Source organism: Drosophila obscura, unplaced genomic scaffold, assembly GCF_018151105.1.
Source record: "Drosophila obscura isolate BZ-5 IFL unplaced genomic scaffold, ASM1815110v1 contig_179, whole genome shotgun sequence".
Lineage (NCBI taxonomy): Eukaryota > Metazoa > Arthropoda > Insecta > Diptera > Drosophilidae > Drosophila > Drosophila obscura.
Genome location: NW_024542766.1, coordinates 6,079,374 through 6,094,287, shown reverse-complemented (window position 1 = coordinate 6,094,287; position 14,914 = coordinate 6,079,374). Strand labels below are relative to the sequence as shown.

Here is a 14,914-nt window from a genome sequence, read left to right as displayed (position 1 = left end):
CAACAAATTTGTAAATCCGCTTAATTCAATTAGTGTTTTGTCTCTGGCTAATTTATGACGGCATTCGATATTCGATGCGATGCGCTGCAATGCGATTCGATTCGAAAGTTTTCGCCAATTACAATTGAGTATTAATTGATTTCGAGCCTCAAGTACAGTGATCACTCGCCCGAGCTGATAAATGCATATTTGGGGGCTCAAATTAAACCATTACAAATTATCTTCACAAGCAGACACAGTCACAGGACACAGGAAACCAGATACTGGCACTCAAGCGTACACACACACACACACACTAGTATACATATGTATGTAAATATGTACATATGTATGTATTTATGTACGAGTGGGTATTATATCCGTATGGGTGGCTGGATAAATGCCAAATGAAATGGCATCATAATAAATTGTAATGCATAAATTCGCCAAAGGAATTATTATGATGATGGACAAGTGGGTTGTAGTTGGGTGCCAGCAGCAACTGGCGGCAGGGGGTTATAGGTTACAGGTTGTGTTTGTCCATGGCATTTGTGCGCTCTCGGTTGGACGCATTTTAATGCCATTTCAATTGATATTTCAATTAATTTTCAATTAAAAATGGTTTTAATAACATATAGCCGAGTCGGTCAGGCAGCACGGCAGAATGTTGGCACGGCTTGGAGTTTGGGGCAATCTGTAGAGATTTGTCAGGTTTGTAAAGGGTGGCGTCCGCATACTTATGGGTTAGTGTTTGGGGGGGCGGATTATAATCAATGTGCACGGCGAGAAAATTACTGTAATTAAAGCTGTTGTAAGATGAGAAAATACTAGTCAAGGAAAACAATTCTTAGAGCATATAATTAAATCAGGGAAAGGGGATTAAAGAAATATTATTACTCATATTTCTTTACTGGTTCCACCTTCAACTTTCCCTCTTTTATTCTCTCACTGTACACTGAGCTGAATATCCAGAGTATATTTCAATATTCTATCGCATTTTATGAATTTTTGTTCGCATTCTATTTTTAATTTTTTTGTTCATGTTTATGCGTGTTCCCAGCAGCAGCAACAGCAGCGGCAGCGGCAGGAGTAAAAGCAACTGCCGTCGCAGTAGCAGTAATAATAATTTTGTGGTCTGTGTTCTCTTTCATTGCCGCGGTTTTGGGTCTATAATGCGAAATTGAAATTGTCGGGTATTGTCGGTGGGTAATAATAAAAGGTGTCAAAGGTTGATGGTGAAACTATAAAGAATTATGGGATATTTAAAATATTGAAAATCTGCGGGTGGGATTTAATTAAGCGTGGAAAACAAAATATTAATAGTAACAGAATTTTCTAGCCTTGGCTACTGAACCAACGGCTATAATTTAATTTTTTCTTGTGCCACATTAGTGGAGCCAAATGAACTACAGACCTAAGCAAAATGTATTCTCTATCCCACACTTATGCTAGCTACATCCTTCAGATACATATGCTGCTATGTGTATCTCATGGATTTCCACTTCATTTTCTGTTACCCCAGAGAATCCATATCAGTTTACATTTGGATCATTTGTCCAGAGGCCCATGCATCATAATCCAAACTTTTTTCGCCCATCAATTATACACACGTGTGTGTGTCCTGTGTGTGTCTGCTGTGTGTTTGTGTGTGTGTGCCAATGCCCAAGTGAGCAATAACTAATAACGAAACCAGGAAAAACCAAATGAAAATATTCGAGCAGCAACAACAGCATCAACAAACAAACAAAAAATGAAATGGAAATTCAACTAGCGATTAATTAATATACTTTAGTTTTTCAGTTAGTTGCTGGTTTACTAATTAATTTTTGTGGTTTTATTTATAGTTTATTTTGTCGCCACGGCCCGGTATTGTTGTTCACTTTGCACTTTGTTGTTGATTTTACTTGTCGGATGTAGTTTTTGTCTATACCCTAACCACAGAGGGTGCTATAATTTTGAGCGAATGTTTGGATTGAAGGGAAGGGAAGTACAATGTCTGATATTTCTCTGATAAATATTCCTTATATTTTGTAGGTCCGTCTGTCAATTCCCATGCTCATTAAAACCCTCCGTAAAAATTAACAAACGGCTCACTTGACTCTCAGCTATTGAACACAAATCGAGCTGCAAGCGTATTTGATGCTTCGGCTCAAAAAGTTTTGCCTTCATTTCTTTGTTGATTTTTCAATTTGTTTGGAGTTGACAAAGTGCAATAGTCCAGCCCTTTTTGTAGCTTGTTGTTTGCTTTCATTTGACCAACAACAAAATGGAAATTAAGCAAGTTGTTGCTGCCTTTGTGGTGGCTCGGCTCGAAAACAGCACTCCAAATGGATGGTTCATTGGGTCCATCCGAGCAGAGCAGAGCAAAAACAATTGTAAATTAAAACAAATATTAAAATGTTCATAAAATTCTCAATTCCAGTCCACTGGGATTGGCCGATGGCCGAAATGCGAGTGTAAAAATAAATATTTAATTGGCCTAATTGTCGTTGCATTATTGCATAAATAAACACTAAAAACTCTTTGCATATGAAATGAATTTACAGACACATTTCCCCCACACCATTAAAATATTCGATGCTCGTTTTTAATGTAATTCCGAAAACTGCAGTTTTCCCTGTAAGTTTAGGGCCCTTGGGGGGGAAAAACTACATGGGCAAAGTCTCAGTAATTGTGTGTTTTTAAATCAAGAATTAAATTAAATAGGTATTATAAGGTATTCAGTATTAAATATTAGACTCTAAATATTTAATATGGTTTAAATTATCGAAATATGAACGAACCCTTTTGCTCTATTTATTCCCTACATTAAGCATTTAAAAACCTTCACCCATTGATGCCACATAAGTACTTATGATTCGCGTACATATTGATATTATTATTATTTTTTAATATTAAAGCTGCAGTTTTCTCGAGAGCTCTGCAAACAACTTGACAACGACCACAAAGGCGCTGCTGCTGCTGCTGCTGCTGCTCCTGATGATGATGATGGTGATGATGAGAGGATGTGCTGCATCTGGGCTGCCGGATTCTGGGTGGGGTCGTGACAGTACTCTGGGTACACTGTGGGTCATCCATCGTGTCCTACAGTTTGTTGTTTTTTTTTTGTTCCCCCCACCGCCTCATGTCGTTTGCATTTAAATGTTTCAACATTTCCGTTTAATGTGGCTGCACTTCCGTGAAAATTTAATTAAAAACTGACATTTTCTTCTGATTCTTTGTGTTGTGTGCGTTGGTTTTGGGGTAACTTCTCCCACACACGCACACCCACTCGCACACGCAGACATTCATGAGTACTCATACGAATACAATCAGAGAAAAATAATGAATAATTTTATATGCCTACATATGCATACATACATGGTACATATATATTTATGTATACGACAACATGATGGAACAAGAACAACATCCGGGTGGGTGGGTGTGTGTGCACAAACCAACAATAGTAGGGGCCGCATGCGGGCCAAAAATGAACGTAAAAAATAATAAAATATTTCGTAAATTCGAATGTAATATTTTTATTTAATTAACAACGCGATATGCAATGGTCGATTCTTCATTTTGTTTTATTTTTTTTATGTATTCTCGGTGTGAGGTCAACTGTGAGGTGACTGGCGGGAGTGTGAGTATTTGCGTCATATGTTCCACAGGGAACAAAAGAGCAGAGGGATAAATATCAAAGGGAAAAAAAGGGTAGCAAGTTGGTTATACATCATTGCAGGAGAAGTTTGAAAGGGGAAGAAATGTATGATATATGATAAGGTTTTTTAGCCAGAGTTTGGTATGAAAAAGAGTGGCAATCAAGAGCTATCCGTATATCATCACTATCAGATAGTTCTCCAAAATTCCCCATTCGTTGATTGCGTAAATTCCCACATTTTAAATTGAAATTCCCATTTAATTGCACCATTTAAAATTTACGTTTTAATGATCAGAAATTATTGATTTTCGGCCAACTCTGCCACAGATGGTATTAGTTTTTGATGAACCAACAAAACCATCCACCTTATGTACCATTTACATAATATATACTACCAGTATTCAACATAAAATATCTTTAAGATCACATCGAAATTGGGTTTATCAGCGTTAAATGCAATTGTGTGGATGATAAATAATCCTAGTTTATTTATTTTATGTATTATTTTATTAATTTTTTATTTATTATTATTATAATTATTATTTATTCTTATGTGCATTCGAGATATCGCACATAAAAATTCATGTCAGGGTTCAAGTATATTCAAACTCTAATCGAAATAATTTTTTTTAATCTGTAAATATTTTGGTTAATTCAATGTTGCTTCCAGTGCAGTGAAAATCTTTCGAATGTCTAAATGCTCTTACGTAAAACATATAAATACATGTACATGGATATCTATCCCTCCCAGAAAGTGCATTCAAAGTGCGATCTTGTCTACAATAAAATATATATTTAAATAATTCCCAGGACACAACGCATCTGGGAGGGCATTGCCCGACGATTGGTTATTAAAAGTTGTTAACATTGTTGCGCCAAAAAGAAGCTGCAACAGAGTTGCCGCGGCATAGTGTTAAATGTATATTATTATTACACTAGACTCTACGAAGCCACGCACACAGGACGACCCACGGGGACCCACAGGAGCTGTGAACCCATTTAATTAAAATAAATGCCATCGAAAATGAAAAGTTCAGCCACATCAATATCCCTTCGAGGAAGTATCGGAGTATGGGAAGTCTCAGCAGAAATCCCTCAAAAAGCAGAAAGGCTTAAAAAAGAATTGAAAAAACTGTGGCCAGTGCTCGCGACTTGGTGTAACTTTTATGCATTTTCCACAGAAAATTAAACAACGTCCGCACGGAGGAGAAATTTGCAAATTATAATTATTTCGTACCTGGGACTAAAAAGGCAAATTTGCCTTTCACTCAAAAAGTACGCGATTTTGACGAGGCGGCTCTCCTCCGGCTAACACACTTTGGAGAAGCTGTAAATGGCAATGGGCAATGGGCTATGGGCTATGGGCTATGGGGTGGTGGAAATTAGAGGTGGAAGCTGCAAGTGAAGTTAGCCAAGGTGCTGGAGCCGCACTGGAAGAAGCCGCAAGGCTGCTGGCAAAGCGGCAAATGCATTACAAGCGCCAGCGGGGGGGAGGGCCCAGTTTGCCACTGGGCAAACTTCAATTAAGGCTTAAAACTTTCAATTAAAAACTTTGTAGCGCGTGCGAAAAAAAACTCGGGGGATACTCCGAGTGCAACAGGGAAAAGCAGCGTGGGCAGGGCAGGGCAGGGCGGGGTGGGGCTGCTGCTGCTGCTGCGCAAGCGGTGGAAAACTTTGGAAAACTTTGCTTATATTGATATGCATTTTAAGCGAATTAGGTTGAAGGATATTACGAGTTAAGGTGAGCCAGAGAGATTCACCTGGCTAATTAGGGGACAGCAGTAAAGGACATAAACATGGACATGGACATGGAGAAGCAGCAGAGAAAAGATGTTCGAAAGAGAGATTAAAGCGAGAGAGCACAAAGATACAAATGGAAATCAGAGCTGCTGGGGCAGGGAGGAAATGAAAAAAAGGAGCTGCAATTAGAAGAACATAGAGACATACAATAGAGTGAATAGAAGTAAAAGCAGAAGCGGGAAGTAAGAGCAGACGCAGTTCTAGAATCCAGAAATCTTCAAGGGAAAATACCTCATAGTTGTAGAAAATATTTAACGATAAAGGTGAAGGCTAAAGGTGAATTTTCAGACTTGCCATGGGGTGCCAAAGTCTCAGATTTCTTCCCAGAAACCCTCGTAATTGATTTATTTTCACCTTGCCAGAATTCCAGCCAATTAAAGTAAGCCCCCAAAGCAACGTTGAACCTCTGCAGCTTTAAGACAGCGTCTGGCCCAAAGAATTGTTCACCCTGGCAGTAACTTAAGCACAAAGGGAAAATCCCACGCCCGGCAGACTCCTACCGACTCCCGGCCATATGGCAAACACTTTTTAATTTTATTTTTTTTGTCGGCGTCGACTCGAAAGTTTTGCTGCTTAAATTTTGCAGTTTCTTTTCGGGGCGACGCTCCGCTGCGGCCTGCACAGCCGTCGAATGCATTTTTAATGAATTCCATGAGAAAAGGTGAATGTAACATGCAGCGAGAGAGTTGCAGGTGGGAAAAAAAACACCCAACCAACCAACCAACCAACCAAACGCCCACCCGAGGAAAATGCTACAAAAAATTGAAAAGCGCAACTTTGACTTTGCCGCTGACGCTGTGTATCCTCTCTTCCTCGCTCTACTCACGACCCTCCGCTCTTTCCTCACACAACAAGAACAACTACAATGCTGTCGGGAGGGGGGAAAAAGTCTTAATTGAATTAAACTTTTTAGCTGGAAAAGTGCGCAGACGATGGGTAGGGAAAAGGTTAACCAATTTTTAGTTGCTTTTATTTTTATAGTCTTGGAAAAATGGTAGGAAAGATTTTGCACATTTTACCTGGAGATTTCTAAGTTAAGAAATATTTTTAAGCCTAAGAGAAAAATTTTCCATAATTTCCATAAAAACTTTCGCTCAATTAGAGAGCATCAGGGAACTTAATTGATTTAATAACAATTAATTATGAATAATACCCCATTCCTAATGCTTATTTACCATATTGCATTCCCCTGTTTTTTGTCTATATAAATTTTACCCCTTAATTGAATTTCGCTGAACGGATTATATATTCACACAATTGCCCCACTAAAACGGCTTCATTTCGGGCAATTTCCGCTCTCTAAGTGCCATTTTCTGAAATTATTATAAATCATTTATTTGTTCAGCGAAAAAACAGAATACTAACAACAAAACACAGCAATAACAGAAACAACAAAACGGCAGATAAAACCCTTACCGTGGAAACAATTGGAAATGCTGTCAGTCAAAGGTAAATAACACGAAAAACGGAAAATCGGAAAATACGGACAATAATTGCGCATTAAAATTGACGCTCGAATAGAAAATGTACAAAAATTAACTTCATTTCCGCTGGAGAGGGGGGGCGGGGGTGAGCACTGTGCAGTGTCAGAAATAAACATAAATATGAAATGAATATGCCGTGAATTTGGTTTAAATTGAAAAGAGGTAAGTGACAGGCAAGGAGGGTGGTCTCCCCCTTACCTGTTGTTTTGTTGAATTATTACACAGCATTTCCATTGGGGCTCTCTCCTCTCCGTTCGAGTTGTTATTAATTTCAATTATTTGGCATTAGGGACAGGATGGGTTGGCAGTGGAGAGAGAGAGCAGTGGGGGAATGGCAGTAGCAGAAGCTGAAGCTGGGGGAGTGGCAGTTGGAGGAAGCTGAAGCTGAAGCTGGGGGGATTGACTGGGGCTTAGTTTGCTGACTTATTAGAGCTGACATATGTGAGCCATAAAATGCAAAACAAACAGAAAGGAAAGTTCCCCAGCTCCAACTCGAACGAACCGCAGTGCGACAAACCACAAAAAAACAAACAAAAACAAATGGAAAACAAGTCAATTTTTATGGCATACTTCTGGGCGCACCGCAGCTAAGGGCGAACGAACGGTAAAAAAAAACCCTGAAATAGATGCCAAAAGTAGGCTGAGAGGAAATCACGGGAGGAACCGGGCAGAACCCACGGCACAAATGTTGCCAAGAATTGTAATAAAAATTTTGATTGTGTGTGTGTGTGTATGTGTGGTGGGCTGGGGGAGTGACAGATGTGTGTGTGTGCAAAAATATTTATGGTTTCCAATATGATAAGCAAAATAGCAGAGCAAAGGAAAGGTGTAAGGGGGGGACTAGCAGATATCCATGACTTGGGTTTCTTGATGTCTTTATTCACTTTTATAGGAAATAATAAAGTAAGTTTTTGTGAGATTTAAAATAAAAATAAAAAAATATGTAAGAATATTTGGAAAAGGGATATATGTACATACATATGTATGTATGTGCTTACCAGAATATTAGCTTGCAACTGATAAAATCAGTAAGAAACTTCTTCAGGCGGATCCTCAAAGTTTTTATATATAAAAATTTCCAAATTCTGGAAAGATAAAGATACAGAAATCAAGTAAATTAGTAATTAGTTTAGAGAGTAAAATAAGAGTGGATTTATTATTAAATAAAAAACATGTTAAATATTTTTAAAATGTGAGTTGTGTCATGTTAAGTTTTAAACTTATTTCCAAGAGTATCTTCATTTCGGTTTTAATCAAACGTTTACTTTCGATTTTTTTTTAGATCTTTAACGCTTCTTCTAATACTTTCAATACTAGTTTCAACATTAAAAATATGTTTTAATGCTGAAGCAGGAGAAAAGTGGTTTCCCCTCGCCTGTTGCAATGGTTGATCTACTGATATTTTGACAAATAACTTCGTTGATCACGTGTTTTGCTTTATTGCTTTAAAATTCGCGTTTATTATCATTTCTGATCATAATAGCTAAAAAACTAATAGTATTAAGCATCTCGAAATATTACTTTCCTACTGAAACGAGCGCTTTAAGCACGAACCGTTTTCCGCTGTAGAGTGTTTGCCACGATCCATGACACCGGTACCAAATGACCAAAGACAAAACTGAAAAAGCTTGAAACTGTTAAATAAACCATTCCAGTATTATTTAACAACGAAAGTGTTGCAAAAATTTAAGTAGATTTCATAATTTTCAAAATTTTCGGTAGCACACATATTATTTGGACCGCATCGAAATGGTGATATTTATCAACAAATCTCGAAATGTAACGTAAAGAAAAGAGATAGGCTAGTATAACTTTATAATCAAGGACGGCAATGCTTAATATTTTTACGAGTAGAGAAATAAATTCGACTGTTGAAGGAAGAGCGGAAAATATTAGCAATATGTAAAAACATTTCGACAGCAACTGTACCTAGAGATTCTACTCGAAAACAGTACATCACCGCTCTCTTCCAGCCACAGCATTCCCTGCCACACTTTTCATTTATATCCTACAAAAACCCAGTCATGATTTCAATATCAGTTCGTAATCAAGTCAGTCTTGAATAGAAACCAAAGATAAAACCAAAGACAAACCAATAGCCAAAAGTAGAGGCAAACTAAATATATTTTTTATACAAGAAGCAGCGCAGGGAGCAACCAGGTGAACAATAATTATTAAGCCGAATTTCAGCTGCTAAATTTCCCCCAAGCCAGCATGGCGGATGATCGCAAGAGTTTCAAGGCGACAACTGTGCAGGTGCGCCTGGGTGTTAAAAAGGCCAAGCCCACAGATGTCGCCGAAAAGCAGGAGCAGGAGAAGCACAAGCACAAGGAGCACAAGGACAGATCGGAGCGTGTGCTGGGCAAGAATAAGTGTCCGCCGCGCAAGAGTACCGGCAAGAAGACCAAGGAGCAGCGAATCATTCAGCAGTTTCGCAACATTGACTTTTCGCGCAAGGACTCGGACCACCAGCTGACGGTGCAGACGCTGGAGTTTCCCGATGCCAACATCAAGCGCACGGATCTGCACCGGCGGGACGAGTGCGGCCAGAGTGTGGTGCGCAAGAGGGGTCGCGACTTCGCCAGCTCCAGCAACTCGCATTTCCGCGATGGCGTGCAGACGGTGAAGATACGGAAGCAGAGCTGCACCTCGACGACGGCATCGAGCCAATCGAGCAGTCGCGTGTCGTCGGCACGGCCCTCGGCCCCGGTGCGCGGCATGCCCGACTCGCAGGAGATGATCGACTCGCTGCACGAGCCCTCCGAGCGACCGCCGTTCTTCAAGGGCGAGGTGTGGAAGAAGCCGTGTCCGGCCAGCTTCATTGCCGGCGCCCCACGCTCCCACATCGGACGCTGTCCGGATAACTACAATCAGCTGGCGAAGCTGCGTCCGTCGCGCCAGAAGTTCTTCCTCACGCAGGACCCCCGGCAGACGCACTGCCTGGTGAATCCTGTGGCGCTGCGGCACAAGCCGCTCACGAAAGTGCAGGAGTACGAGGTGATCAGCAAGATGGTGAAGCACGGCGATAATCTGTGCGCCAGCACCGGTTCCGAGGGCTCCGATTCGCACATCAGCGAACTGATCGATCTGCAGAATCCCTTGAACTTGGACTTCCATGGCATGGACTACAAGAACACGTACGAGCAGGACGAGAACGAGCAGGAGGACACGCAGACCTATTGGCGCGTGAATCGGTACATGGCCCGGCGGGCCACCAAGCAGAACACCCAGGTGAAGGTGGAGGCAGAGCTGAAGGCGGAGCGTCTGGCGGTGCCCCGACGCTTCACCACCCTCATCAAGGACGAGCCGATGCAGGAGGAGCCGGTGGTCAAGTCGCCACGTCTGGTGGATCTCTATCGCAGTCCCGACAAGCCCGCAAACAAGAGGAAGATCGACGAGGAGCGCGCCAGGCGTGAGGCACGCTACAAGGACATTTATTTGCGCAACAAGCAGCGCACCTTGGAGCAGGAGAAGGAGCGCCAGAAGCAGGAGGCGGCCGAAAAGGAGATACAGGCACGCACCGTCGCCGAGCAGGATCTGCGCGAGGATCTGGCCATCATCGACGATGCCATCGAGCGGAGTTTCCGCAAGAATGTCGAGATCAAGCCGGTGGTGCGCAATCGCAAGGTCTTCCCCAAGACCCTCACCGAAACGGAGCGCCTGAAGGCGGTCATGCATCGCGAGAACTGTGTGGCCCGGGACAAGGCGAAGGTCACCCAACAGTTCTTCCTGGAGCGCACCGGCAAGCTGAAGGAGCTGCGCGCCGCCGAGCAGAATCTGCGCTGCGAGGAGAGCATCGAGGGCAGCGTGGGGTCCACGCCCAGCGAGCAGAGCAGCGACGATGAGGACTACCTGAAGGTGGGCAAGATTGGTGACCATTTCCAGCTGCGTGGCTTCCACTTCAAGCACGGCGATGGGCTGCGCGGCAAGCTGCATCGCCACCAGATCATGCAGGGCCAGCGCACGGTCAAGGGCTGTCTGACGCGCGAGGAGTGGCTCAATCAGCTGGTGCCGCACAAGGAGCCCATCAAGCTGGACATCGAGCGGGGCATCATCAAGGTCATGGATCCCGACGATCCCAATTTGGATCTGTTCCCGCCGTTGCCGCTCACGATGAAGCGCCATGTGCGCCAGAGCGCCGTCCGGGAGTTCATTGACAAGCGGCTGGGCATGCACTACCATCGATTGCTGCGCAAGAACATCAAAGTGATCAAGCCGAAGCTGCAGTACAACGTGCGCAAGTTCAATCTCATTCGGTATGTCTTCCCCGAGAAGGTGATTGTGTTCGAAGACCGCAATCAGGTGGATGTCGCCGATGTGGATGTGCTGGATGCCACCAAGACCACCACCACACTCGAGTATCTGAATCTAAAGCAGAAAATAGCCTCGATCAAGCGGCACAAGAAGAAGCTGGCACGCATGGAGCTGCTGGGGCTGCCGTGTCAGGAGATCAAGAAGCAACAGCTGCGGGATCTGGGCCAGGACGAGGGCGATCACGAGGAAATCGAAGTGGATTGGGTGCCAACGCCAGAGCCACCCTACGATCAGTCGGCGCACACCGATGAAACGGGTTCGAGCGCGAACAGTCGCCTCTCCGGCGGCTGCGACACTCAGCGGAAGGACCTGCGCTGCTTTATGCCCCACTGGAAGCGTCAGGGCTTGCTGCAAACAGCCAGCAACAACAACAATCAGAAGAATCGCAACCGCAACAGAAACTGGAGCAACAGCATTCTCCGGGGACGCGTGTCGCCCCGGGAGGAGCCCGAGAGCCAGCAGAAGAACACCAACCACGACAGGTATTGGCGCAACAGCATCATGCGGCGACAGAGCACGCCCGATGGTCAGCAGACGGTCGCCTCGATCTTTCGCAATAGCCGAAATCGCGAGGGCTACTGGCGCAACAGCAAAATGTGCGGCCAAATGTCCTCCAACGGACGCCTGTTGGCCGGTGCCGGGTACCAGCCGATGCGCTATCGCGGCAATATGCCGGCACCACAGCTGCGCGAGAAAACGCTGACAATCCATCCGCGTCGTCGGCGCGACTACGAGGCCGAACGCATCCCGTCGGCCCTGTTCAACGAGGTGCTGCCCTACTCCCCGGTGCCGCTGCTGGAACAGCCCGAGCCAGAGCGCATACGCCTGGCGAATGTGCGCAAGAAGAAACGTCGCTATACGGACATCTTTGAGGCACGCCACCACCACGACCACTGGGCGCCCACCCAAGTGAAGAATGTCCATGTGCAGTACCAGAACAAGACCGTGCATCCGGAGATCACGACCGTACTGAAGCGGATCAAGGAGCCGGTCATTAAGTTCGACAAGGCCAATCCTCCGTGCAAGCAGCACATCAACATGGACCTCACCATGCCGCGCTATGACTTTGAGACGATCATCCACGAGCATCTGGCTGCCACGCGCACCGACAACAAGGAGGCCGCGGGTGCGGTGGTGCAGGATCTTTGCTATCCGCATGACTTTGTGTTTCACTCCAGGGATCCGGAGGAAATAGCCAAATTGGATTTCCCTGGCCGGCGGCAGTATTTGGAGTTTCTGCGCGAGACGCGCGAGGCCATCTACGAGACGAAGGACATTGAGCCGGGCGAGGAGCGGCTGCTGGTGGACCGCAAGGCAATCACCGCTGATCTGGAGGAGGATTTGCGCAGCATTGAGAACTGCCTGAGTTCGCTGAGCAGCTCCACGTGCACAGATCTGTCGAATGACAGCGGCAGCTTTCTGGTGGTCGAGGGCAAGACCAAAATACCCCTGGACTACATACGGAAGCCACTGGTGCCGTTCGAGGAGATGCGACGCTCTCGGTTCCATACCACGGTCATCGATGTGAATGCCGAGGACGAGGATCCGTATCGCATGCTGCCGTTTTCGGGCCAGCACAAGGAACAGTCGGCCATGATGGGGCCCAAGGACACGTTCTTTACGTTCAGCACACGGCTGCGGAACAGTCTGCGCCTGCGCCTGGAGGTGGAGGTGCCCGATGTGCGCAATACACTGCTGGGCCCCGGCAATCGCAAATATTATGGCGCTGTGATCACAGATCTCGATGAGAACTACATCGAGGAGCTGAAGAGTCGCGCCAATGTCAAGACATTCAACTTTAAGACGGGCATTGAGCTGCTCAAGGATGCCATGCGACTCAAGTACGAGTCGCTGCTGATCCAGGGCCAGATGGTGCGCACAAAGATCTACGATCGGATGAACGAGCGGCATTGGGTGAACATGAAGAACACCAAGAACCTGTACGAGGGACTCTTTGCCAAGTGGCAGAAGAAGGAGTACAATGCGGCCATGACGCTGGTCTATCAGGTGAAGGCCTACTACGAGATCACCGACAAGCTGAAGCAGCAGTTTCGCGAGCTGGAGCGTGAGCTGATGATGCTCAACATGGACATTGTGTTCATTGAGGGCCATTGGATACGCTGCATAATGCTGCAGAATTTTCACTACCTGATGGGCGATCAGGACTGGCGCATGGAGCACGATTGGATACACCTGCTGCCCACCTCGAAGCTGGGCAAGGGCGAGTCCGCCGAGGAAGTGGCTGAGGAGCAGGAGCAGCAGCAGCAGCAGCAGCAGCAGCAGCAGCATCAGCAGGAGCTAGATGTGGCGGAGGAGCAGGCGGCGGCAGAGCAGGGGGAGCCGGAGCATGTGGTGCACGAGCTGGAACGCGCAGACATTTCCATAGCCAGGCGAGCCATTGTCAACATTCGTGTGCGCGACAAGGACGATGCGTGGGCCATACGCGCCTTCTACTACGACGTCTACATGCAGAAGATCCATCCCATTCTGCAGGTCTTTCCCGATGCCGAGGCCTTTCTGCAGGGCGTGGATAACCTCAAGACAAAGACCTTCATGACCCTACTGGAGATGCACTTTACGCTGTCGATTCACACGGAGCTGCAGGGGCGACTGGAGACCTTCATGGACTGGTGCAGCAAGCACCTCAAGGAGAAGGAGGAGTACGTGGCCCGCAAATCGGCCAAGAAGTTCTTCATGGAGGGTCGTGCCATCGAAATGGAGCATCGTGTGCTGCACTATCTGGACAAGCCCATCGAACAGTCCTTCGCCGACGAGGAGTTCAACAAGCATCGCGCCGTCATCGCTGAGGTGTGGCGACGCGTCGTGCCGGACACGGTGCGTGGCACCAGCGATGTGGTGCCCTGCACTGCCGATATGGTGGCCGGCGTCAGCGATGTGGTGATGGAGCTGCTCGGCCGATTCGAGCACATGGACATACACAAGGTGCGCGAGGTGGAGCTGTCGCTGCGCAAGAAGCGCCGCTATCTGGAGAAGATATCGGCGCAGGCCTACCAGGTGGAGCGGCGCATCGAAATGGAAATGAAGAAGGTGAAGCGCAACCTGGAGCCGCCGTACAAGCCGCCCAAGCGGGAGGGCAAGCTGCCGCGACTGTTCTTCAAGAAGCGCGTCGTGCATGTGCCGGTGCCCAAGCTTGTCGTCTCGGAGAACACAAAGAACTTTATGCGCGCGTTCAAGGATGATGGCGAAGTGATTGCCGACTCGCTGACACAGGACTCGCTGCTGGTGGTGGACAACATGCAGGAGCAGATAGTGCCCTTCTATTTCGATCATTTCCTCAAAATCCACGGCTATACGCCCAACTATAACTTCAAGACGAACATCGAGCTGCGCGACGGGCCCGAGGTGGCTCGCCTCAAGATCAAGGAGGTCATACCCGATGTGCTGATTCGCCTGGAGAACTGGGAGCTGACACACAAGAAGATCATGGAGGAGAATATTCAACGTAATCCCAAAATGTATGAGAATATTAGCTAGAGATTTTTTAGCTATTTTATGCGCAATATTTAATAATATTTAATAAATTACAAGTGAGAGAATTTTGTGCGATTGGTGCAGGGGGGTACAGGTGGGTACAGGCGGGGTAACCCGAGGATTCCTTTTTGGTTACAGTTCGATAGTTTTCTGGCTTTTGTGTTTTTCCTTTATTTATATTCTTTTTTTTTTTTTTGTGTCC

At 45.8% G+C, this 14,914-nt stretch overlaps 1 protein-coding gene across 1 annotated transcript; it reads left to right on the top strand.

The window, feature by feature from the left end:
- The first annotated feature begins 8,870 nt into the window (after window positions 1-8,870).
- LOC111074845 lies at window positions 8,871-14,774 on the top strand. The gene has a single exon (XM_041592461.1). It carries the CDS (start codon window positions 9,121-9,123, stop codon window positions 14,713-14,715), a length of 5,595 nt encoding a protein of 1,864 aa, XP_041448395.1. The 5' UTR covers window positions 8,871-9,120; the 3' UTR covers window positions 14,716-14,774.
- Window positions 14,775-14,914: the final 140 nt, after the last annotated feature.